Source organism: Sander lucioperca, chromosome 2 (assembly GCF_008315115.2).
Source record: "Sander lucioperca isolate FBNREF2018 chromosome 2, SLUC_FBN_1.2, whole genome shotgun sequence".
Lineage (NCBI taxonomy): Eukaryota > Metazoa > Chordata > Actinopteri > Perciformes > Percidae > Sander > Sander lucioperca.
In genome coordinates, this window is record NC_050174.1 from 12512860 (window position 1) to 12539360 (window position 26501).

Sequence of the window (26501 nt, forward strand, 5' to 3'; positions counted from 1 at the left end):
CAACTTATTTGCTAACAAGGCATTTATTATCCTCCAAGTCTACATAGAACAACTTAATTCTTTCACTGATTTCATTCCTGGATTCAGAATGTGTAATGATAATAATATAATAACTACCTTCAATGTGAGAGCATTGATGGAGACCTCCATAGCCTGGGGGGAGGTTGTGGACTGAGTACTCCGGAAGAACACCTGACACGGCTGCAGAACTGTAGTTAGATTGTTTCTCCTCTTCTCTTTCAAGAAGGGACACGCCATCACCTAAAGAACAACCATAACAAAAAACACTTTTATATATTGGTTACTTTTGTATGAAAGATAACTTTTTAAATCTTTTGATAATCAGATTTTGCAGGGTTACATTGCAATGACAATACAAACCTTCAGGTCCTTGATAACAGCAGTCATCAATGATCCCTCTGCATCACTTTTCATCACTAGTTCACACTCTGTGGTCATCACCAGGGCCGGGGCGTCAGCACGTGTCAGGTCAGCCACAAAAACAATCTCCGGGTTACGCACCTGAACATTCATCTCTGTCTTTGACACCACGGCTGGAGCTACAGCTGACAGCAGCAGAGAGCATCAGAGGAAAATATCAGGTCAGGTCGTAAGGCCATAGGGTACAAATTAGGTCAGATGAATTAAATTCTTCTTTAACTCTACTTACAGTTATAACGCACAATTTATGACCCATTATGTTACCACAGAAACACAAAAAAGATCCAAAAAAATAAATTCTTCCACATGCTCTCCACTTGATTGTGTCTGATTAAAAGAACTTGCATATAGTTTTATTTTGCAGAATCAAAAATCACTTTCAACTAAATCAAAACTGATATGGTTAACTCACTAGACTCTTTAGATGTGACAGAGGAGTTAATATTCTTTTTCTCTCCCGCTCCAGTACTGATCTTGGGTTGTGGCACTTGAGCAAAACCCTGCTGGGTGGCCTTGAGAAAGACATCTGCCACCGTGAGAAGGAACTCCATGCTGGCACACAGGTAAACATCCTGCACCACTGTGTCCAAAGTGGTTCCATCACGGCCCTGACGGTAGTTCACCTCCACCATCATGTTCTGTTCTGCACCAGGACGCATTGCAATCATCCTGGAGAAGATATACAAAACGTTTTTTGCCCCTTATTATATTTTTAGACACAGGAATTTGATGTTACAGGCTGGGACAGCTCATTCTATGTTTTTTAAGAATCTACCTTTACCAGTTTTCTACATGTCAGTAAGATCACACTCACACTGTTTGCAAACGCTACAAAAGCACAAACTGAGGACAGACAACGAAAATATCTTATCAATCAGATATATTGTAATCTATGCTAGCAATATGCATAATGTTGGTAGAATTTTAACAAAAAATTTGATCGGCAAGACATATCTGTCTGGATGTGCATAGAACATGTACGTCTCAATGTGTGTAAAAGTGTTAAGTGAGGTGTGTATCTATACTGCTAAATATGTGCATGTGTCTGTGTGTGTCCGCAGTACCTCGGGGTGACCATCTTGATTCTGGGTCTCTTGTCATCTAGAAGGCAGGCAGCCAGTCGGACTGAGGCCTTCATGGAGCTGTCGGAGAACATGTGGATGGAGGTGGAGATGGTGCCCAGAGTAAACTCTGCCAACTTTAGCTGCTCATCATGTGAATCCAACAGCTGTATCTAGATAATGACATATACAGTGTGTAAGACTTTTGTAAAATGATGGACAAGCCTAATTTTACATATGACTTGAGTGTAGCCTAGTGTGTGTGTGTGTGTGTGTGTGTGTGTGTGTGTGTGTGTATTACCTCATTCCCATTAGGGCTATACAAGACCAGTGTCATTGAGTCAAACTTGAAGTCAACTTTGAGTGTGCTCTTCAGCTTGCTGCTTTTCTGGGGCTCCACAACAGCAGCTGTCACTACTGTGTTACCTACAAAGTTACACAGCACAAACCATATCTTAAAAAAGGTTCATTAGATTTTGGTTACAATTGTTTAAAATATTTCCATTTGAAGAAAATGTATTTTTAGATTTTGTAAGCTTTCTAGGAGTATCATAGTTCTGGAAACTGTAGATTACTCACTCTTAACCTTTCAAACTCTGAGCTATAAAATTCCATTTTTCATTTTGTGAAAAGGCACCAACATACTCATCTGCACATTAAGGTTTAATGTCTTATATCTAATTTTAGAACCACTATACACACATGAACACAAACAAGCATAATCAAAGTGCCTTACTGCTGGCTGGTCCAGTGGTTCCAGAGCTCTGGGACTCTTTGTTGGATACAGAGTCAGAGAACTGATTAGTGGTGATTGGAGAGGCTGGAGGTGGAACAGCATCAGACTTCTCAGACAGATTCTCACTCAGAGTCCTCAAGACCACCGTCATGTCGTCCTGGCTGAAGATCAGCTGTTGGGAACAGACACAGGATTTGATTATAACGGTTTTTGATTTAGATTTTTACCATAAGCCTCTACCTTAAAGGGGTGATAGAATGCAAAACTGAGTTTACCTTGTCATAAATGAATAACGACAGTTCGGTGGGTAAAATAGGCATACACAGAACCTCAAAGTCCCATTGACACCCCTTTCCTATGCAAATCTCACAATTTGAAACTGCTGCTGAAAACGGGCGAATCTCAACAAAGCTAAAAGTTGACGTCAACTCGGTGGCTGTACCTTATTTGGCTCTAGTCTGTACCTTTGTCATGCCCCAAAATGTACATACATTTTCTGAATACAGGTCGCGCAGATCTCAGAAACTTCATATGTTGTTCGTCTGCTATTTCATTACTAAATTCACTTCTGAGACTTTTTTTATGCGAGAAATCAACAATGTAGAGCTCAAATATGGGCCGTTTTTTTTTTTTTTTTTAATTCTCTCTTTATTTGAAAAAGCAAAACAATACAAGTACAGTTGCATACAACAACAACAACATCACTTCTTTTGCTTTTCCCATTTTTTTGAGTATACAGAACAAAGCTGAACTAGGGGGCTTACAGACTATCTTAGTGACAGACTCATTATATACACAACAAATATACGCAAAGAAGATGAAAGCTGGGGATAACTTGACACTTTGGTGGATAGGTTTGTGCTCTAGAAATAAGTAACCTTAAAGGCTGAGTTAAATAAAGGGATTATGTTATCCTTCAATACAGATGCAGTTATATGAAGTCCTGTCGGACAGGTTTTACATACTCCGTCCATTTAGTCCAGATCCGATAGAACTTTTCTGTTTGCACTTTAAGAGAAAATGACAGTTTTTCCATAATGTATATCCCATAAATAATATCAATCCATTCCTCGATGGTGGGTGGTTCTGCCCTTAACCATTTTTTTGCTATTGTTTTTTTGCTTGCTGTCAGTAGTATACAAAGTAATTTTTTGTCATTAGTTTTCCAATTGCCAAAATCTATATCAGCCAGATATACCGTTTCCCACTAAAAAAGGGATCTTGGTGCCAAATATATTGTTTATATGTGTATGTATCTCTTTCCAGTAGGTGTGTATGACCTTACAATTCCAGAAAATGTGGAAGTGGTTGGCTTCTGTTGAGCCACAGGATCTCCAACAGGTGTCCCCTAAACCCTGATGTCGTTTTTGTGTTGGCGTGACAAAATATCTCACAACATTCTTCCAACCAAACTCTCGCCACGTATTTGACTCTGTTGAGATCCACTGTAGTTAAATATGGGCCGTTTTACTAAAATTGATGGCTAATTGCAAATTTGGTCCGACTATGTTGGAGTTCAGAAGCTCCACAGTCTGACGTGCCGGGTTCGCTGGCATGCCGTCGGTCTGTCCATCTTCACAGACCCCGCTGTGAGCTGGCTGGAGCTCTATCAGGAGACTCGCGGACAAGAGGCGTTTAGTTCCCTGATCGTTTGTTTAAATAACTCAACACACATATCCATTATAAGATTAACTGGAACCTGTGGTTTTTCGAAGTTATAATGCTCCACAAGAGATTGCGGGCGTAAGCTCGCTGACCGGGCTGACACTCACACACACTGGCCAGGGAGCAGGCAGAGGGGAGGGAGAGCAGTAAGAGGGAGACATGGAGACGGTGTGTACAGAGGGGAGGGGCTGTGTGTGTGTGTGTGTGTGTGTGTGTGTGTGTGTGTGTGTGTGTGTGTGTGTGTGTGTGCTTCGCTCGTTGGAAACCAACCAATCAGCACGCAGCTCATCTAAATATTCATGAGCATACCATATAAGGGAGAAAACCTCTCTTTTCATTCTAGGCTATTTCACAGGGTTGCATTAGGGCAAATAGAACAGCACCCGGGCCATTTTCAGCCCAACCAATGTTTCATACCCTATTAGGAGACCTTAAGGAACAGTGTGAAATACCCTATATAATCATTCTATCACCCCTTTAACTGTAGGTCTATTTAATTATTAATCCAATAGGAGTCATTTAACAAACTACAAACAAAACAAAAAAGAGATGGAATCACATAATATGTCCAGATACAAATAAACATAGTCTATACAAATTTATTTTAAATTATTCTTATGTTACCATACAGCATTACTTACACTCATGGGCTTAAGATGAGCAGTGATCTCTATGTCAGGTATGCTGTGGTACCAGTTGGATGAAAGATTTCTCTTGATTTCCAAGTCCAGGCTGACCGGCATCAACAGCTGGGTCTCTCCATGAAAACCTTCATCTTTGTATGTGGTTCTGGAAACAGCAACAACACACAAGTAACGAGAGAAGTTATCCAGAGAATATGCGATTATTGTGATTCTATAAATCACATTTTTTACTGCTCTGCAAATAATCATACTTTTCGCAAGTAAACATTTAATCCTAAATACGGCTGGTGTCTGACCTGTACATCTTGAGGTCAGTCAGTTTCACAGTCATTACATCCACAACAGGCGGGATCTTAGCATCACTTTTAAAGGGCTGCTTGGAAAATTGGTTCTTGACAGACAGCAGACCAAGGTCAGCTACAATGACATTGGAGGAAGAGGAGGACTGGGGTAGGAAGATGACAGGTGCATTGAAGTGGACGTTCAGAGCGATTCGAGTGCTCCGCTCGGCCAGCTCCTTCACACCTGACGCTGCCTTTTCTGCAGCATGGACTGTCACCTCAGCCAGGGCCTCTTTAGCCTCCTGGAAGTTATTGATAAATGCCTGGGGGAAGAAAGAATGGAAAACAACTAAATGTAGGAGAGAAATTAAAAGGAGTTGGGCTTGGAATGCAGAAGAAAATTAGGTACAATGAAAAATGTTATGTTAAAAGTATATCATGAGAAAAGAACAGTTTTAAGTAAGTTAGTAAGTACTTCATACCATTTTTAATTATTACCTTATAAAAGATACATATAAATGAAATGCTAATCTTGCCTAATAGGACTGACACATGTGGGGCTCTGCCATCATTATCCCTCAGATGAACTGAATGGGACAAGACTAACTGTGAGAAGTCTTGGATTGTGACAAGGATATGTGATTCTCACCAGTATGGAGGAGACAAACTTGTTGAGGAAGATGACCTGGATGCATCCCACAGTCAGTGTGACAGAAGTGTCAACTTGGGACATGTCCAGATAGGCGTCTCCTTCTGTTGCGTCTGTATAGTTTATCATGCGGAAGGCAAACACTTCCTTATCTGCTATTGACACAGCCTAAGAAATGAATGAGAGACAAGAAGAATTAAAGAGCTATAACACACATCTGAATAATCAGTCAGCTACTACTCTTATCCAGAGCAACTTATGCTTACTAGTCAACACTTATGAAGGCAGAAACACAAGTACTGGTAGTTAAAAACTGAGGTAGAGACAAAGTATGAATATAGCCTTAAAGACATAGAATCTGATTATTATAGAACAAAGAGACAAGTTAAGGGTACATTAAGCGCATTGCTACAAGATAGATTAGCATAGAGTCAAAGAAGACCACTTGCTGATTGTACCTTCTTGTAAAATGCATCTTTGTCGCAGTCTAGGATCACAATGTTCTTCAGGTGGGCCTGAACCTCCATCTCCTTTTTCCTCATCAGAACCTCAGAAACCAGACCTGGACGGTTGAGAAAGTGAGACGGTGAGAAAGCATTTCTTTGCATTTCCCAGCTAATGGCTTATTTGCATGCAATGCATAGAGGACCAAATCAGAAAGGTTGAATCATAAGAAAAATTAAGAACTTTAGGTGGCAACAGGTTTGTTGCTGGGGCTACCAGTGGGACACAGTGGACACGCAACACCATTTAGGATTGATGAAACACTGACAACACAAGCAATAGCCACAAAAATGCAATGGAGAGGGACTGAATTTACATCTTCTGGGTCATAGAGCAAGAGATGTCACAACCTCTCCATACCTTCGATCCTAATCTCAGAGATGCTGGCTTTCTGTCCTCGAATGAAAACCTTCAGACAGCGGAGATCAGCTCTAATATGTAGATTCACCACATCTGCAAACTTTGATCTCTTTGTACCTGTGAGGAAAAAGGTGATGAGAAAGAAAAGGTGAGTAATAAAAGACATACAGTGAAGACGACCACAGGAGAATGATGGCTTTGGAATGTGAAATTGAGTGAAACTCTTAAAAAGGGGTTTATTAGAACCAGTTACTTTTTTTCCTGGTTACAGTAGCTTCCTCCTTCTTCTCTCCCTCCCTCTCTGCCTCGTCCTCCTCAGGAATGGTGGGGAGCTCCTCCTGCCCTCCCTCCTTCTTAGTGGATGGAGGAAGGAGGTTGTTGAGGAAGTTCATGGTGTTGAGCAGAGCCTCTGTATGGAGATGGACATCCAGTGATGAGAAGGTCACCTGATGGGAATGCAATGTCAAAATATTAGTGGAGAAGAACAATAAAATGGCATGTCTGCATATTTTGTTCTTCTACTTACTTGATTTTATACTGTCAAGAACATAAAGATAAGTTTGATTTTAAATATGTACTTTGCATCATCTTAAAGTATTGAATAAGCTGCATTAGCATGCTATAGATGTATTCCAAAACAGCAGAAATAACAACATAGAAGCGGCAAGGGGTAAGCTTAGACAATACAAGATATTACACACCATCTAGACTGTATATATATGAAACTGTGAATGATGACTTATGTTGGAAATGTAAAAGTGAAATTGGAACTTTCTTTCAGTGTATTTGGGAATGTGCTTTGGTCGAACCCCTCTGAACTCAGATTTTAAATACGTTAAGCAATTGGTTTGGCTGAGAAATCCCTTAAAGTCCAAAGTTATGTTTACTGGGGGATACATCTCAAAAACCAAACATATCCAAGTGTTAGTTCTCTGTAATTTCCGTGGGTACATTAACGGCCTGTTGAATTATTCTGAGACACTGGAAGACATCCAAAGCCACACAGGTGAAAGAATGGGTCAGTGCAATGACTGAAACTGCATGTTATGAATGTATGCTGAGCAGGTGCAGGTGCTAAGTGATAACTGGGGGGGAGGGGGGGGGACCTTTTGGGACAGGTTCTGGGATTACACAAAGGTGGACAATAAATCTGACTAAGATATTGTTTTTTTCTAAAGTGGGATCCTGTAAAACTGTACGGTAATACTTACGTAACATCTTTATATTATTTTTTTATTATTATTATACACTCACTTCCATCTATATATGCTGCTATATCTGTTTATGTTCACTGGAATATAAAGTTGGAGTCTGCCTCCATGACAATTGTATTCTACATGCTTCTGTATCCTGAAACAAAGTATGTACAGTATGTGTCCATCTACAGCATCTACATGTTAATTACTAGTAAATTGACATTTCCCTCACCTTGATGAGCTGCTCTGTATTGTTGTGTTGAGACTTGAACTCAGGACCATTCTTATCAGCCTAGAAAAGACATACAATCCTCAGTGAGAAAGCCATATACCTCCATTTGGAAAATAATCATTCAGGGTACTGACAATTTGTTGAACTACTGTAAAGAAATGGATCTGAAAGTGGTATGTTTTAACCTATATCACACGTACTTTAATATAGTCCAGGGTGAGCAGATCAACCTCTGTGTTGTCTAGAGTAGTGATCAGCTGAACCTGCTTCGCTTCAGAATCTACACAAGGAGGAAACACATTTAAAAAAAACTGCAGCCAAGACTCGCCTGACTTTTATTCACAAATGCTTATTAGAATGTTTTTAATCACAAAATGTTAGCCAAAATTAAATTATGAAGAATGTCTCCTGAACTGTCTTAGGTAACATACAGTCCTGCAAGCATCTACTGACCCACGTATTCAGGGCACTTGAGGCAGATCTCTCGTAGGTAGGTGTTAGACGTCATGTCAAAGGTGCATAGTTTCAGTTCAGTGCCCAGACCCTCTATGTCCAAGTGGAGCACTGTGACCTCCTGATCCCCAGACAGACGACACAACTGAACAGAAAACTAGATGAACAAAGAGTGCATAGAGGAAGAGAACATGTAGAGGGACAAAGAAAAAACAGATTAGAATAATGGCAAAAGACAATTAGAGAATTAAAACGGCGTCACAGACTATGTTTGCCACCTAGTTCAACAAGACCTCTTTGTACCTCACTGATTTCAAACTTCATGATGAGGTCAGTCATGTTCTTCTGAGCTTCTGAACTTTTTATTTTGTTTGCATAGCGCAGCGGCATGGGATTATCTGGAAAGAATGGCCGATCACCGACAGGAGAACTGGGAGCATCGTAGAACAAATCTTCCTCTGACCCTGAGGGGTGACAAAACCAAAAACAAACACAAGCACCCATCTGTTATACTGTAGGTACACATACACGGTGTTACAAGGTATGTAGTGCGATAACTATGCATGTACGGCTGTGTGAGGGGTGCAGAGCAAGGAGGATATGGCTATAGAATGTGCAGCGGGTCTTACCCAATGAGGTGATGCTGATGGTCTCACATGACTCGAACATGAGAGAGGAGCGCTGGTCAGCTAAGTTCAGAGGTTTTCTGGGAGTGAGCTGTGGGGTGAACGACTTTGGCTGAAGAGAAAATAACACCAAAACATTAGCCATACCAGAAAAAAACATTAACACACTGAATTGATTAAAATCTGTTATTATTAAAGTACACTGTATTCAATATATCAACTGATACCCATATTGTTTTATTTCTCCATTCTCCCATTTCTACTGAGAACATCAACACTAAACTGCAGTAAACTGTAGAAGAAAAAAAAAAATCTTCCTATAATTTGTTTTATTTCCTCTAGGTAATTTATCTGATCCACACACAATGTGAAAAGGTCCATCTAGGCACCATCCTCCTGTTCTTACCTTTGGTGTGGAGGATGAAGCAGTGCCGTGTGCAGCAGGTTTGGTTTCAGGCAGTGGGATACTTTCTACCAGCTCCAGAACATTTCGAAATTTAACATCAGAAATACGAAGAGACAGCCGAGGGAGCTCTCCAGACATTTTATACCTGGAACACATGCAAACATGGAAACAAAGATACACACGCAAACGTATGACCTTTAACTTTAGTGTGCCTAGCATCTTCAATCTTTACAGCATGGGAAACAAAATAGGTGTGTGTATGGAAATAAAACTACTAAACTTACTTTGCCATGCGGGAGTCTTTGATGACCATCGCCCTGGAGAAAACCACTTTTAGATCCACTGGCTCTAGAATGTGGAGCGGTGACTGTCTCTGCTTACGGGCCATTTTCCAGTCGCCATCTTTAACACACAGAAAATATTTACATTTCTTTTTTTCGCCACACAAAATATATTTTTTAAGCATTTATGAATTTCCTTTTCCCATTCTTTTTTCCCCATGTATGTATGTATGTATGTATGTATGTATGTATGTATGTATGTATGATCCCTCAACACCAAACATCTTCACATCATCTTCATTACTTTCTTGGCAGGGCTCCAAGAGTTAACCACTGACTACAGCGAATACGGTTTTCTATGTATAAATTGTGAAATACTGTAAAATGTAATATCTAAAAAGTCTGAGCTTCCTGACTTTTAAACAGTATCTTGAATAAACTCTCATACAACTCAAAAAACCCTTTCAAATGTGAAAGGGCATGCTCCTGTGTGTGTACCTGGTTTGCTATAAAGGAACTGCAGGCTGCTAAGCTGTATGTCAAAGCTGTCATATGCTCTGGACATGATGTCTTCAATGTTGCTGGAGCACGCCGACAGCTGAGGCAGATGCTTCTTGCTTTTACTGGACATCTGAAAAGACATCAAAATTAAAATGGTCAAACTTTATTACTCTAAAGCCTTCAAATTGAAAAACAACACAATTTTGTATGGGTTGGATTTTCAGGATTTTTCCAGTGTCAAGCTTTGCCATCTCTGACCTTGAAATGTCCAAGATCCAACAGTAGGATATTCTGAGTGCCGTTGTAAAAGCCAGTCTGTGGAATGATGACATAGGAGGCCATCAGGTTCACCTTCAGGTCGAGAACTTTCTGTGTTTCGATCACATACATCAGACCTAAAAAAGAAAAAAAAATCTCATTAACTTATTTGTCGCAAGAACAGATCAGCTTTATGATCAAATACAGTAGACTTTCATGACACAACAAGATTTCTTCTTTTTTTTCATTAATGATGACGATGATGATAGAGACAATCCTTGATAAAGTTCAACATCAAGCACTACGCTCAACATCATGTTTGCAATATGCAGATTATGATCATATCAGATCTATAATACTGTTTTAGTTATTGGCTGAATTTAGTTGGACTGAATCATAGACTTGAATACATGTAATTCAGTAATTTGCTCATTTTATTTCAGATGTGGGTCCAGTGAACACTGAAACGTTGAAAAAGTTTTTCATCCAGTGTTTTCTCCTATAATTGTACAGGCCTGGCAGGCTTCCAGGCTAGGATTTTTTTTTAAGCCATAAAATAATGCCAAATATCTATTGTGTTTCCCCTACATCCATTTTGCAGCGTCGCACTGCTGTGAGTCCATGAACAAGGCAATTGTCGGTGGTTAGTTCACGTCTGTAACAGCAGGACAGTCGAGTGTGTTAGCAAAGCTGTTAAAGTCAGTTGAACAGGTGAAGTGAAGATAGCGTTGTCAGTAGCCTACCGGTTACAAACAGGCTCAGTAGTGAACAACACGCTAATGTGCCAACAGATTCGGTGTTGTGTTTTTAGCTGAGCTGGACCAGAGAATATTCTGTTAATAACACCCCCCCCCCCCCCCCTTTGGCCAGGGTTAAGCAGTAAACCTATGGGAAACACTGTCATCCCTAAATTGCAGTATGATATTATCAATATCATAGAGCCTTGATGAATGTACCCAAGCAAACAAACTCAGGAAACAATCAGTCTTAAGAAAATAAACAGGAACACCACAATCCAACTGACTCAGAGGCTGAGACGTGCAGGCTGCGCGTAAGCACATGGGAAAATGAAAATGACCCAGTAAAAACAAGGACTGAGGAATGAAAACATTTCCCCATCAGAGAGTTGACACCAGGCTTGGATTTAACCCCAATATACAGTAGATGTTGTACATGTAAGTGCAACTGACCGGTGGCTGTGCGGTCTCTGAACTGCTCTAGTTTCATTAGGGTTGCATTGGTGAGCTCATCCAACTCCAGGTCGTCAGGAGGCATGAAGAAAGTTGCCATGCTGTTCACTGTTATCTACACAGACACAGAAAAAATGATACATTTGATATACACCCCTTTCATGTTTTATTCATGCTCATACATTGCACACAGACATCACTCACAGCATCATAGATGATTTCCAAGGGTTGTGATTCCACATGAAGCCGTTGGTTTGCACTTTCATCCAGCGGATTGGTCTCAAACAGGATGCAAAGCAGGGGGGTCCCTGCTCCTGTGGCCGCCTTCCTTGATGACAGGAGGGTTGGTGCAGGCCGGTTACTGGCCAGACCAGTCACTTCAAACAAACTAAGCTGGGCTGTGATTCTGACAAAAAGAGAAAAAGAAACTAAATGTCAGTGCCACCCATGCCAGGATCCTAAGGATGAGATATACTGTATATATACTGTATGTGTAAGTATTGGGAGCAAAAGGGATGACCTACAAAGCCAGCTACAAGATCTCCTACAGGGATTTGGTGTTTATGAATGTTGTTTTTTAATTGACCAAAAGTAGATCCACAAACTGCTTCTTCTTTTTTTTCAAATTAAACAAAATCAAAAAAAGAAAAAAAAACACTGGTATTTGCACTTGAGATCTTATCAAATATAGGCTACTATCAAAAAGCCATGGAGGACACCCCCCCCAACTCCCTCCCTCAAAAAAAACCAAGATGTTATGACAAACTTGATGGCTTGTGCTCCTGATCTCTGTGTGAGTGTGGACTTGAGCTCTCCCACAGTCAGCCTGATGATCTCATTTTTGTCCTTGTTGTCTTTGATGGACACAGACAGCCTTTCCATGTGGAAATTGACCTTCATGTCCTCAAACTATAAAGAAATGACAACATAGTACAATAGTACATAATCAAAGTAGCTGACACGGTTTTTGCATTTTGATCTTAGTAATATTGTTTAAGTGGAATGGAGAGCCAAACGGAAGTGCATTGTTAATTGACAGGTGGATGTCGGGGGGGACTCACCTTCTTTGGCAGGTTGGGATTAGCAGCGGTTTCACTGTATCCAATGGCAGTGTAGAGTTTGGCCTTTTCAGCGGGGGTTAAGAGCTCATCAAAACCTGAGACAGAGAGACAGGGCAAGCGGGAATAAATGCAATGTGAGGAGTAAGAAAAGCATTTGCTAACACCATAAAATGTTACTACAAAAATACACTGGAGCACTTTTTGATATCCTTGTCCGTTTTCTACATCCTACCTCCAGTCTTGACCTCTTTTGTTCCTGTATTGGCCTCTCCTCCCCAATTCCACATCCAGCCCAACCAACCCTGAGACTCCTCTTCCTCCATCTTAAGCCCTGGACGGTAAATGCGTAGGCCTGCCTTGCTTACCTGGGGAAGTAAAAAAGACAGTTGAGTTTTTTTTGTTTTTGTTTTTACAATTTTCAAACAAATGAGAAATGTGACATATTACCCTGACACCAAGACTGATTCAAACATCTCAACAACTTGTATAGAGAATGTTTTCCCTGTGTTGGCAGTTGCCTATTAAGGCTAAGCTTAAACCATTTCTCTGGTTCATTTTCTCTATTGAGTTTGTGTCAGTACAGAGATAAATTAGACTCACATATTCAATGCATTATGTGTCACATGAAATCAATACAAAACAAAATATTATTTTGCTGGCCACTCATATTTATTTGCAATAAATTGTATGATAAATATTCTGTTGTAGAATTGAAGTCTATAGCAAAGTGCTGTGCAGGAAAGCCAAGATTATGTATGAATTACAGCTGTGTCATAGTGTAAGACATTTCACCCAAAACCTCAACCACTGGATGCAACTGCTGATAACTGTTACCACTGTCTGTTTTGTGCTTAGTCTTGTACAGGGGCGTTTCTAGGACTTGAGGAGGTTCGGGGCTTAGCCCAGACCCATTTAAATAAACTGAATGTAGTGCAAAACGATTGGTTTGCGCAGCTTGTTAATAGCCAGTGTATGTTCATTTCAGCTGGCCAGTTTGTAGATGTAATTTAGATGGCGCCTAATCATAACTGGCCTTCCAACCCAAAGGCTAAGGTTTTGTTTCCTATGGTGACTTATGATGGGGGAGGTCTGGGGGTCCTCCCCCAGAACATTTTGAGCATTAAACACTTAATTTCCTGCATTCTTGTGAATTTTTATGCACCTATTTATACCTTTTTCTGAATCAATATGCTGGAAATATCTTTATGTAAAGGGAAACATAGATTACAGTCCAAATATAAAAACATAATGGAAAATATTGCAATAAGGCTCTCAGGCATTCTGTATTACTTTCAACTATTTATTCTCCTCTAGATCGACTTTTCTAAAATCTGAGTCAGCACACATGTAGCCTAGGCATCATTTACTTCTCCCTCCTCTTTTTCGTCTTTTGTTGGGGAAGTAACCTCCTTAAATGTGCATATGACAATTATTCACCTCAATGATACATTATTCATTTTTATTAATTAATAAACCCCTGGACCCCTGGAAGATTACTGCTCATGTCCAAAACTTTGTGCATATTCAAAACATAACTCATCCCATATGTGTTCTCTGAGATTTGGAGGAGTCGTGATATTTTGAGGAAAATAAAGTTATAATAGGCTATTACAAGAATACAGTCACTATATTTAATCTACCTGCACCATAGCCTGCTGTGCATTACGTGATTGCTCTGCTGATAAGGTAGCTCTCAGACCGTCTGACAGGCACAGAGCCCCGTTTGGGTCTCTGGTCTCTGAATGAGACAAAGTCTAGGGAAGTGGCTGTACGCTGCTCTACATCGGAGGTGGAAAACCGAAACTACTGCAGAAATACACGGAGCAGAAACGAGTCACATCTGCCGCAGCATGTCGAGCAGAGAGCATCCGTAAACCTGAAGCTGTGCAGCTTTTTACAGCGAGAGACACTAAGCGACGCACAGGTCTGCTTCAGAGCTCTGTGTGTTTTAGTCTGAACCATAGACTCACGTCACAGGAACTTCAAACTAAATCATTAGCATTGCGCTCCTAAACTTTGTGTTAATGGCATCAATGTATTAGACTGATTTAGCTACGATTCCTCCGAAAATTAAACCTTTCACAGAGCTTTCCTCACTTAGAGACAGTTGCTAGGTGACAGCAACAAATACAGCATGGTCGGACCCTGCACGTAGCTGCCCGTTCTATTCGCCTCAGAAAAATAAACTGGACAAAGTTACAATTCTACCATGAGTTCTACAAAAAAAAAAAAAAAAAAATGTAAGAACTGCAAGTGCGTTGGAAAATACTTTTCTTCTTAATTTGCATGTGCCATTCTGGGACCTTTTTATTCTATTATAGGCTACTTATTTTTGTAAAAAAAAAAAAAAAAAAAAAAAAAGAAAGAAAGAGAGAGATCCGGGGCTATTCATAAAACATTCAGGGCTGTAGCCCCGGCAAAATCGGCTGATGCTGCCGCTGGTCTTGTATCACTTCAGTCATATGTGGTATGTTAGTGGAAATACAGACATTTCTGAAAAGGAATTGTACTGTGTATCATTTCTGTGTCATTTTTTCTTAAATCCATTGGCATGAATAGAAAAGTATTAACTCGTTTTTTCTTTGTCCGTGAAAAGTAGAATAATGGAGAAATAAGGATTAAAAGAACATTAACAGTTGAGCACAGAATTTGTGAGCTAAAATGCTGCAGTCATTATGATTTAATGCTACAGACACAGTACATAGTAAGTATACAAAGTGAAGATGCCCACTATAAAGTAGGTGAGACAGAGCTTACCTCCACCTCAGCCTGCTGTCTGGCCAATGTGATGTTAAAAATGTCCAAGGTCTTCTCAGGCTTCTGAGAATAGATACAAGACAAGCTGATTAGAACTTTTAGCGGCTTCTTGCTACCCCATGCAGGACTGCCTCAATTACTAAATGTCCATTATTAATCAAATCTGGAAAAGTTGATGCTTACAGAGCAGAGTAGAGACAGAGGAAAATACATTTAGATTTAATGTTGTATTTCTCAGAGGTACATAATCAATCTCAAATGCACTTCAATCAATCCTTTTATACGGTTGAACACTGGATAAGTGGTGTATTATGGCTAGAGCAAAGCATCACTGAAAGGATATTGAAAATGAATTATCTTTGTTATTAACTTCTTGCATATTATATTACATTTACATGTAATATAGGCAATGAATTATGGTTACTGTGGTCAAGTCGGTATTTGCCAGTGTACAATTAAGCGGAAACAGCAGGTCTGAACGTCCCACCAGAAATGCATTTAGTGAGGCAATAGTTAGCCAAAAATGTCCAAAACTCAAAGCCACAATAAAAAGCACTTATAGTCAAACAACAATAATATTAAGGACAGCTTGGCTGAGATGTGATGGCTGGAAGAAAGTAAATAGGGGGGAATGTTATTAACCTTCCTTTCCCTTCTTCTTCTACATAATTTGGCTTCTGCACTCACAAATCCTGATTTCAATCTATCTATAAATTGCAGGAACGTCTGTCTGTCTGTGTGGGTGTTATGCGCATATCTCTTGAACGGTTAGTCTGATGGATTTCAAACTTGACAGGTGTCTTGCTACGGGCACGAGTAAGTGCAGTGCCAAGTTTGACGTTGTTTGGATTAGAAATGCAAAACATATCTATATATCGGTAAAAGAAGCACACATTGGCTTTTGCCGCTGGCCACTCCCCCTGTTTGAGTCGTGACTCACTCGGATCTTTCACCCGACTCTTTAAATTAACTCATGAGTCACTCATACTACAGAGACAACACCGTCTTTCCGGTGTTGAGCCGGCAAGACGAGTGCTCAGGGACGGTCTACAAACTACAACACCAAAAAGAGATACAAAAATATTTTCAAAAATAGGAAAATGCTTATTTTTTAAAAGTGCTGTAGTACAACTAGCAGGAGACAAGTTATAATTTAGGTAAGTTTGGAGACACTACCTTATTTAATCATTAAATTAATAAACATTTTTGTATCTCTTTTTGGTGTTGTACTTTGTAGATAGTCCCTAAGCAATCGTCTTGCCGTCTCAACACCGGAACTAAACAGAGCTGAATAAGCACAATTTTTATGCATTTCTTTCACATCTACTGCAGTCAGATTCACTGTGTTCACTCGGAAGGAATCACTTCACATGGGTAGGCACTTGTAATGACATTTCGAACATGTTAAGAGGCTAAAAGCACGTTTAAAACTTGCCCGGTTTCAGCTTCCTGGGTGCTAACTGTAGCAGGAGGATAACACAGTGTAGGCAACACCGATTGTTTTTGTTTTTCTCGCTACTGACAGCACTCCAAATTTACAAACAATAGAGCTACGTGTTGAAATTGACCGGAATTCTCCTTTAACAACAGAATTCTAAATAAAATTGGTATGGGGAAGCAATGTAATAATTTTATCTATTTGAAATCAATGCATCATAATATAGGAAAAGAAGTTGGATGAAGGGTAATTTCTTCTAATAATCAAATGCTTAAATGTATCCAGAACTTGGCGACATTTAACATGTAGTGTTTACCCCTTCTAATAACATCATATGAAGGTGTCAGTGGTTCAAATATGATCTAAGAGGTAAAAGTGGGAAACTAGACATATCCTTCCCCTCCTCGTGCTCAATTCAGCCCTGTCCCACCTCTAGTGCCTTGAGCAGCTCGTCGCTGGGTTTCTTGCTGGTGATTTTGGTCTTGTAGAGGTCTCTGTAGCGTTTTACCATTTTCCGGTGACTACGAATGTGTTGCCATGACCACATTTGGAGACGAGGCTTCACATCCACCTCCAGGATGCTTGTGATCACGTACCTCCACCTGCAAGTTAGGAACAGAGAAGCATACAGTCAACTTCACAATCAATATTAAGTATTGGCACATGCAGGGGTGGTAAAAATGTCCCTTCATATGGTCATTTGGCATTCAAAAATCAAAGTCAAATAGTAAAAGTGTTTTCTGACCATATGCGGGCATTCTTGTGAACGTGGACCATAGGTCTGTACTTCCTGTACGGCAGATTCCGCGACATCAAATCTATTGAGCCCAGCAGCTCCAGGATGCTAATGTACTGGAAAGAGAGGGAGGAAGCAATTACACATTAGCAAAGAGTACTGACAGAAATGCAGTTATCATCACTGAACAACCTTTTTAACAATTTTGAATTAGTTTTCTCTCACCTTTCACCATTTGTCTTTAACCTTTCTCTGTTTCTCTTTCTCCCAAAAAACTTGGTTTTAACCAGGCTTTTTCATACACACACACACACACACACACACACACACACACACACAAACACCCCTACCTGTGGTCTGTTGAGTTCAATGGCCACCTCACTGAGATTGACCATTAGGTCCACTTTGGGAGAGGAGAAGTCCACATCTGACCTGGGATTCATCCGCAGTTTAGCGTCCGCTGAGATGGGACGAAAAACTGTGGACCAGCAACAACAAATGGATTATTTAAAGCAAATTGTTAATCTTAATGATGTTTTTATAAACGTTGATGTTGTAGTACGTGGATTAAAGTTTGTATGGGCAAAATGGACCTGTATTTTGGTGGGATATGAAAATTGTGAATATGGTTTTGTGTAGCAAAGTTAACCCTTCAGAAATCTTGAGCTTGTGCCTCAAAACTAAAATCTGCTGACATGTGCTGAAAATCTGTTAAAATGTGTTGGTGATGATGGTGCATCAAGCTATGTAATTCACACATTTCTTTCAGGCACAGCTGTGCCATTGCAAAACATTATATTCCAAGTGCAAATTCACACATTACTGATTCATGCATGTCAAGTAACAGGTAGCTTTAGATGGGTCTTATAGTGAGCATATTAGATAACAGTATAAAACTGTGAATGAAGGATGACAGTGAGACACTCACTGAAGTCATGGCTGACAGAAAGAGAGTTTTTGGTATCCACGCTTCTCTGGAGACATTGCTACAAAAACACAAAGGGAGAGGAGAGTCATTTACATTTTACCCGCTTTCTTTACTCAATAGTTCCTTAACCTCTTAACATTTTTCATCTCTTTTTGTTACTGCTTTAACAACATGCAGTAGTAAACCATCACAACCCCACATTTATAAACATTCTACCAATTGGGTTTATACTAGAAAGAGCCTTTGTGGATGAAATAAATGGGTAATAAAATCGGCATTGATCTCAGAAAAATGTGCAGAAGTCTTGTTCCAGTATTCAACAGAGATCATTTAATAACAAAGGCCTTAAAAGGATTTGAGAAAAAGGCCTTTCATATTGTGACTATGTTACTTTGAAACTGTTCTGTTGAGGGCGAAACCCTGATAAAGTTGTGTTCTGTGAGCCCACAATAATGAGGTTGTGTTCAGCCTCAATAAAGCAGAATAAGACAGACAATGGCTTGACTATATCTAAGCTGGTGGAGACAAGGGACAACACAGTAAAATAAAAGGGAGACTCACCAAGGCCTCATCTGCACTGTGATTGGAGAAGAGCAAAGAGTTGACATTCCAGTAGGCAAACAAGCTGTCTAGTTTAACCAACTGAGAAGAAAGAAAACACAAAGCAATTAAAATAGTGCAGATGCTTACCATGAGGACAAGACAGATGACGATGTACAATGCTATCTAAAGTTTAGTTATGAGAAAAAATAATTGGTTCCTGAGGCAACTGCTGACAAACCGAACCAACTAGTTCAAATTGCCAAACACTTTTCCAAAAGGTTTCAGTTTCAGTTTACTTAAAGAGATGAATTAATCAAATGCAATGACAAAATGACAAAAAAGCGTGCAGTGTCAAACAGGATACAGTTAATATTTCATATAAAATATAAACGTATTGGTTATAAAGTACAGATTAAGTGGTTGAATTTCTTACCTTGAAGAAAAGCCTGGAATTTTCATCCAAAAGTCTGGGATTCCAGTTCTTATCAGATGTCTGTAAGGCCAAACAAGCAGTGAGATACGGGGGCCTTCATGAGATTACTTTAAAATTGGACATATCATTATGTTTAAGTGAGATGTATTATTCATAATTAAGAACACCTTAAATTCTGAATGTAATATAGGATATAATCTGACAGGAGGGACATTACAACACATTACCTGAAGACTGAGGTTTTTAAGTGACACTCCAAATGACAAAGGACAGTTTGGATTAGTGACCTGTGGAAAACAAACGAGAAAAATATGCCCGAATAAGGACTGGTTAAGACTTTATTTACTCTGCGTGATCCACGCTGTCATTGTTGGCGGATCTAAAAATGCAATCACCTCTTGTTCCCTGCGTTTATCCCTTACTGCTCACTTTACAAACACACATTTGAATCATGCTGTACATACAGTACATAAGGTAAATCAGTTTGAATACTCACATTATCTTCATAGCGTACATGGATGTTAGAGATCTTGACCTGCAGGTTTTTGATGACCTGAGTGACAAGCTTCTCCACAAAAGTGTCCTGTTTTTCCAGATCAGGGTTCTCTGTCAAACATAAACAAATATGATAAATAAAATGAGACCTGATTTGGTCCTGCAGCATTCCTAAATCTTTACTTTAAGAACAAAGATTTCACGTATTGCCCACTGATGACAAACGGTAACACACACACACACACACACACACACACACACACACACACACACACACACACACACACACACACACACACACACACACACACACACACACACACACACACACACACACACAAATCAAAGCTGAACCCTGACCTTGCTCGGCAGCCTTTAGTTTTGTCTCCTCTATCCGCTGTAGCTCCCTCTGACGAGCCTCCTGTAGCTGCTTCTCCTCCTTTTCTGCATCATACTTTATACCTGGAAAGAATGGGGTCAACAAAAAATACTATTTGTCTGCACATCTCTGAAACTAATTAAATATGCATCAGGTTAACTTTACAAGTACTTTAGGGTCTCAAGTGAAAGACCTTCTTTGTCTGACTACTGTTGTACTACACTTTGTTGTGTCTGCTAATCTTAAGGGTTATTCATTCGACTGAACTTGATATTACTGCTATTTTAAATGCATGCTTTGGGATTTTTCACTACAATACAAGTCATTCAAATGCAAAGATAGTAGAACGTGTTTTTTTCATTTTTAAAATGTGACCATGCAAATAGCCTAATCATCTTAACATTGACATGGAGCAGGTTGATGTCCTTCAGGCACTGTATGTGTCTACTGAAATGGTGGGAATTAAGCGTATACTAGGGTTGCACGATATTGACAAAATGTGATATTGCGATATCGATTATGAATATTGCGATATCGATATTAATTTTGATATTTTTAAATATATGTAAAATTACAAATGTTACGGGAAAACGCACCAAAATAGATTCATAACAAATTAAACAAGTTTTCTTACAACACAAGGTTAATTTCAACTTCATATTGGACTGGTACAACATGAATAAATAAATAAGGACCATGTCTACAGAACAGGACATGTTTTACTGGTTGGACGGTATAAAATAAATAAAGAGAACAGGACACAACTTTTCTTTCTCTTCATCCATTTCTTCACTTACACTGTCACTCTGTCGAAATATGCACACACGTCACATGGTACGCTCCATAGGGTTTGTGACGTAGTGGACCTGTGCGCTGACGTGCACTAACATGTGCAAGTGGCACGGTAACTGGCCAATGAAACATGATCATTATAGCGTTTCAAGCGAGCTCTAAATCAAACAACTAAGCGACGCAGCCAACGGACAGGACGCAGTGCTCCACAAAATAAACAAAATATTGCATAATTATTGCGACACTTTCAATATATTGCGATAACGATATTGAGTCAATATATCTTGCAACCCTTGATATAATATTGCGTAACATGATATTGCGATAATGATATTGAGTCGATATATCTTGCACCCCTAGCGTATACGCTATATGATAAGTCCTTAAAACTTTTTTTTAAGGTATTTAGCTGGACATAGATGATGATCATACTTGCTGTGGGGACTATGAGCAGATAGACGCCATCCAGTGTCGCCTCTACTGACTGGGTGTAGAGGTTTTTCCATGGTATCTTTAGCTCCAGCCGTCCTATTAACAGAAACACAAAGTGAGAATATCTTCTTTTGTACCAAAGGGAAAGTGGCAGATAGGGACAGTAACTACTGTACAATCTCACCTATATGGCCGGCTCTCACTTTAAAAGGAATGTCAAGTTGACTCTGCAACAAAAGAACAGTAAATTATTGTAACACAAATTCATCATGAATGCCAAAATGGAATGAGCTTACTAACTTATGCATTTATTTGCAACTTACCAAGGCATTTTCCTTTATTTCAAGATTTGTAAGAACAGCATCCCCTGTGACCACAAGAGTATTTGTTTACTGATTGTTTCTATGTCCATTCTGATATGCCAAACACATTACTTAGTATTGTGTTATAAAGCTCACAGAAACAGTCAGATGTACAAAGGAGGTATTTGGTCTTAGTCAATTGATTTAATTCAACACTCAGGCAACGGAAAACATAGCATTAACGCCTTTCATGACAGGTTTGGTAACACGAGGGGATTCACTCTGTGGTTTGGCTAACGTTAGTTAACTAGCTAGTTGCTACAAATTGGTACACGTTTAGCAGTGGCTCTGAAAACTCTATTCTAGCTAACCATCTCATTTGCCCGAATAGTGTACAGTGCTATGACTTTCTGGTTATGTTTGTGAAAGGAACTAGTCTGACCTGGCTGTGTGAAAGGGTGTGACCTCAAACTCCTCGCTTCTTTGAAACTCGCATGAATGCACTAAGCAAACAGCCTGGCAGTAGCAAGTAAGGCACGTTAACATAAGGTAATTGTAGCAGTCAGAAATTAACTGACTGGTCTATCCATAAACTAGTATTAGGCTGCACTATCTTGCTCACACTGGACAGCTTACGTTGAACTAGATAAACTGACACAGCTGAAGGCGGCTCTCTAACACGACTGGTGATGTCTGTTAGCATTAGCTAGCTAGCTTGGCGAGCTAGCGTTAGTCAGTCCACTAAAATGAGAAACACAAGTTTAGTTACCTCCCCATATGCCAAGCTTTAGCTGTGAGCTGTCAAGGTTGACAACGTAGTCCCCTAAAAATCGGTTGAGGACATCTACCACCAAGCTTTCGAAGACCATTTTGGCGTTTCTCTCATCTAACGATACCTGTCACCATGTTTACATTCTGAGGACTCGTCTGCCTCTGTTTATTGCCTCAACCTCAACGTCAGATTAGGACGTCCTGCGGTGGGCAGTGCTTTGACGTCATGTCGTACTTCACCCACTGCGGCAAGAAGCAAGATCGAGGGTCCCTTTTCTCATTGTCACTTAAGCTAGATTGTTGAATAACAAAAAAAAGTATTAAAATTGAGGAAACTGAAGAGCTTTTTTTTCCTGAAACCTCTGACTAATTTTATTTTTTATTTTTAATTTATGTTTACATGTACCTCTTTTTATTTTTTTCTATGTAATGAATCTGTATTTCATCGTTTGTATTACTGCGTATGTTTATATATATATATATATATATATATATATATATATATATATATATATATATATATATATATATATATATATATATCTTCATAAGTTTGTACACTTGATGTAACTATATGTGCTATTACTGTTTACCTGATTCTCTGTATACTGCATTTTGTCAATAAAAAAATAAAAAAAAGAGGGAAAGAGGCAAGAGGGGGAAAGAGGTAGGCCTACGTCCATGGAAGTATAATAATAACGGGGTACATCCATCCATCCACCGTACATCATTATAACCAATTATTTGGTGATCTATCTGGTATATAATTTTAAAAATCAGTCTATTTTTTTTGTTGTTCAGCATAATTTTTTTTTTATTACTTTTTTTACTTTGTCTTCATCTCCATATTGTTTATTTTTAGCCTGTCATCTGTCTTTTTGACGTTAGGTGTGAAATCTATGATGTCTGAATTTGTGCCATTCTTAATAAAGTTCATTTAAAATAGAGGGGGAAAGAAGGGAACTGAGGGTAAGTAGATACACATATTATATTATAATTATAGTCCATATCATTTAAGATAGTAAGTGGCCATTTTTATGTGGGCTTTTTATGTATAGGTATTGGCAAAATACCATAAAGGCACATTCAAAACATTTATTTTTATACATTTTATTTATTTCATTTATGAAACCAAACCGTACCTTGACACCAAATTGATGGTGCAAACATTCTGAAAGCTGTTAAATTGAATGACATTTGTTCTTTTTTTTCATGTTTTTATGTAAAGACATTCTTCTGTCCTCTGATCTCATCAGTGACTGAAATCTAGTAGTAGTAATTTATTTCGGTTCTTATTAACAGTTTTCCATAAAATAATGCACATAAAATAATAATAACAATAAGCCATTCAATTAAAAGGAAAACAAAAAATATAAGAGTAAATAGGAAAGTAAGTAATGTAAGTAAACTATCTTTAAAGCACTTTTCAAATCAGTAGGCCTACTTAAAATGTGCTTTACAGAAGGTAGACAATAACCCAGATATCTCTATTTTAACTTGCAGATCCCAAACTGTTATCATCTGCATGGTTTTGTCTGAGAACATAACAAACATAAACATGCTACAAATCACACTGCTGTTTGGTTGGTGGTTGGATTTCAGAAATACAATTACATTTTTAGTACCTACAATTGCATACTGCATGTGTACATATTGACATATGCTACTGGTTTCTTTTTGCTTAGTTTAGGCTATACCATCTGGGATTAGTTTTTTACATAGCAGCTGCAAAATGCTGGTACAAACTATACTATTTATTATGTCCCTCTCTTTAACCTTTAAAGAGTTATTCCTCTACTGTTTTTTTAAGAGGGAGTAACTGAGACAGTGGTTTGGTGATTACTCCAATCACTGTCCCTCTCCTCAATGTTCCAGCTGCAGGTTTATCCACCACTTTTAACCTGAGCTGCAGTTCCTGCAGATCCTCTCTCCTGAGCTCTGTAAAGAAGAAATCTTCATTAAACACAGGGCTGCGACAGTTCCTGATGGTGGAGCTCTCCTGTTGCTGCAGCTTCCCCGGGATCAGGCACAGATTCACTGCACAGTTCAGGGTTCGTCGGTCAGTATCATCCCATGGGCCTTCTACAGACACCACATGGACTCTGACTGTGGAAAGGGATGAGAACGTGTTGGTGGAGAAGGTGATGTGCTCAGCAAAGAGGCACACTTTACCACGGCCTTGCAAAGGGAGGACTTGCTCATGCTGAAGTCTCTCCTGGCACTGCAGAACATCCAATGGGAAGACGACAGGTGGGGCTAACGTAAGTGAGCTTCCCTCTAAGCTTGGAGTTAAAAGCCCTCTCTTCCACCTCCCTCTGTCCTCCCTGCTGTCAATTAACGATGGACAGGAGATTGATCCTTTAAGACGGCCATTGCCTGATGGGAAGTAGAGGGAGGATTTAGCACTATAAGAGGAACTGAGGGGAGATGAGTCACTGGAAGAAGGTGTTTCACTTCCAGTGCTTCCTGTCTTTGATAGGTTCTTGGATGAAAACAGAGGAAGAAACCCTGATAGTGAAGTGAAAGTTTTGTTTGGCAGGTTTGTAACTTTTGCCAGCCTGGGTGCTGCAGTAAAGCTTCTATCATACATGTAAACGGGGCCCACTGAGTGGAACAAAGACTCTTTCCTTCGAGTGTTGGGGCTCTCATATATCCCAGCCAGACCATACCCCTCTGCAGAGAATGGCAAAGGTTTCTTTGTAGCCTTCCAAGCCATTGATGCATCACTATTCTTCGTCTTCACATCCTTCGTCTTTACATGTGTAGTGTTTGAAGAAGTGCTGCTCTCGGGCATCTGGTTCTGGTGGTCTAGGTAAGGGGCCATTGTCTTAGCTTCCAGCAGCAGGCTTCTTTTGCGAAGCCTGGGGGGCAGGCAGAACTCTGGGATCGTGTCTGGGGTGAGGATGTTGATGTGCAGATTGTGAGAAAGACTGGCCTCCGAAGACAGAACGATATCCTCCTCACTCTTCCTCATGTAACGACTCAGCTCTAGAGGAATGCTCTCCATGCTCTCCCTAATCTTCCCAAAGACCCACATAGTTATTTTCTGATGATTTAATAGGATGTGAGTGGATGTGTGTCTTTATAGAATCCAAACTTTTTTTCCTTTGACAACAAGAATAAAAAAAATAATAATTTAGGTAAATCAAGCAAACCATGCACGAAACAGAATACACTTTTCCAAATGGTGAAATGACAAATATTTTCTTCTCACCTGCTGATGTCTTGATGTGTCCACCTCCGAAGAAAGATCTGTATGAGTGTGACGGTTATTACAATGACAGATTTTAAAGGTGAGTGCGAGGCTCTGCATCATTGGTCTGCCGCCCCTGCCTGCGTCAGAAAACAGGCTGTCTACGAACATACACACCACTACACACAGTAGTTACTGAGTGTCTTTTGGAAACTGGGTGGATGGCAATCAGAATCAGGTGCATCAGTGTGCATTTAGTATGTAATGATCCAAGGATGTGTTATGTCAGCTTTTCAGTTGATGCAGTTTACATTAACACTAAAACATGCATATTGTAATGTAAATAAAGGAAGCCATAGTCACAAAGCATTATGTGTGATGCTCTAAATTCCCCTTAAACATACAGCATACAAATTTGAAATACAATTTAAATATATACACATGATAACTTTGAGGCTACACTACAAATACATTTTGGTATCTGAGGTCAAATGTTTAAAAAATATATTACTATTAGATTATGTATGACCCAGTACTCTACTCTACTCTACTCATTAAATTCAGTAACACATAACACATTGACATGTCGTGTATATTGTTGTGGTCATAATGTGGTAAGTACAATCTGCTTTTGAGAAAGTTGACCTCTTGTTCAAAGGCTATTCAAAGAGAGAAGCGCCCCAGGCCTACAGAGAGCACCCACCACCTCAAAGACCTACTGACCTTTAAACAGGTCCAGACACATAAGTGACCTGAT

The 26501-nt window shown here is 39.5% G+C and overlaps 2 protein-coding genes across 6 annotated transcripts in view; both read right to left on the bottom strand.

Moving 5' to 3' along the window:
• The window catches only part of vps13a (vacuolar protein sorting 13 homolog A), a 46025-nt gene extending 23259 nt beyond the window's left edge, over positions 1-22766 (bottom strand). For 4 of the 5 annotated variants that reach the window (XM_031308715.2, XM_031308714.2, XM_031308718.2 and 1 more), the window contains exons 1-40: positions 22550-22766; positions 21802-21845; positions 21663-21705; positions 21479-21574; positions 20236-20337; positions 19877-19986; positions 19608-19667; positions 19381-19440; positions 18966-19046; positions 18405-18462; positions 17827-17954; positions 17486-17592; positions 17171-17342; positions 15303-15365; positions 12778-12910; positions 12546-12640; positions 12251-12393; positions 11689-11890; positions 11485-11599; positions 10295-10431; positions 10034-10166; positions 9539-9656; positions 9255-9399; positions 8852-8960; positions 8526-8686; positions 8223-8379; positions 7970-8049; positions 7770-7829; positions 6595-6787; positions 6342-6458; positions 5936-6039; positions 5478-5645; positions 4844-5151; positions 4545-4692; positions 2239-2410; positions 1804-1928; positions 1506-1675; positions 854-1110; positions 382-566; positions 118-261 (exon numbers count right to left, since the gene is read on the bottom strand). In XM_031308715.2, the coding sequence (XP_031164575.1) occupies positions 118-261; positions 382-566; positions 854-1110; positions 1506-1675; positions 1804-1928; positions 2239-2410; positions 4545-4692; positions 4844-5151; positions 5478-5645; positions 5936-6039; positions 6342-6458; positions 6595-6787; positions 7770-7829; positions 7970-8049; positions 8223-8379; positions 8526-8686; positions 8852-8960; positions 9255-9399; positions 9539-9656; positions 10034-10166; positions 10295-10431; positions 11485-11599; positions 11689-11890; positions 12251-12393; positions 12546-12640; positions 12778-12910; positions 15303-15365; positions 17171-17342; positions 17486-17592; positions 17827-17954; positions 18405-18462; positions 18966-19046; positions 19381-19440; positions 19608-19667; positions 19877-19986; positions 20236-20337; positions 21479-21574; positions 21663-21705; positions 21802-21845; positions 22550-22649 (5103 nt within the window). In that variant the 5' untranslated portion in view covers positions 22650-22766. The remainder of the gene's footprint in view (positions 1-117; positions 262-381; positions 567-853; positions 1111-1505; positions 1676-1803; positions 1929-2238; positions 2411-4544; positions 4693-4843; positions 5152-5477; positions 5646-5935; positions 6040-6341; positions 6459-6594; positions 6788-7769; positions 7830-7969; positions 8050-8222; positions 8380-8525; positions 8687-8851; positions 8961-9254; positions 9400-9538; positions 9657-10033; positions 10167-10294; positions 10432-11484; positions 11600-11688; positions 11891-12250; positions 12394-12545; positions 12641-12777; positions 12911-15302; positions 15366-17170; positions 17343-17485; positions 17593-17826; positions 17955-18404; positions 18463-18965; positions 19047-19380; positions 19441-19607; positions 19668-19876; positions 19987-20235; positions 20338-21478; positions 21575-21662; positions 21706-21801; positions 21846-22549) is intronic. The other variant, XM_035992541.1, reaches the window with a different exon arrangement.
• A 1571-nt stretch (positions 22767-24337) lies between these two features.
• Positions 24338-25588, bottom strand: LOC116056852 (C2 calcium-dependent domain-containing protein 4C). The gene has a single exon (XM_031309226.1). It carries the CDS (start codon positions 25586-25588, stop codon positions 24338-24340), a length of 1251 nt encoding a protein of 416 aa, XP_031165086.1.
• Positions 25589-26501: the final 913 nt, after the last annotated feature.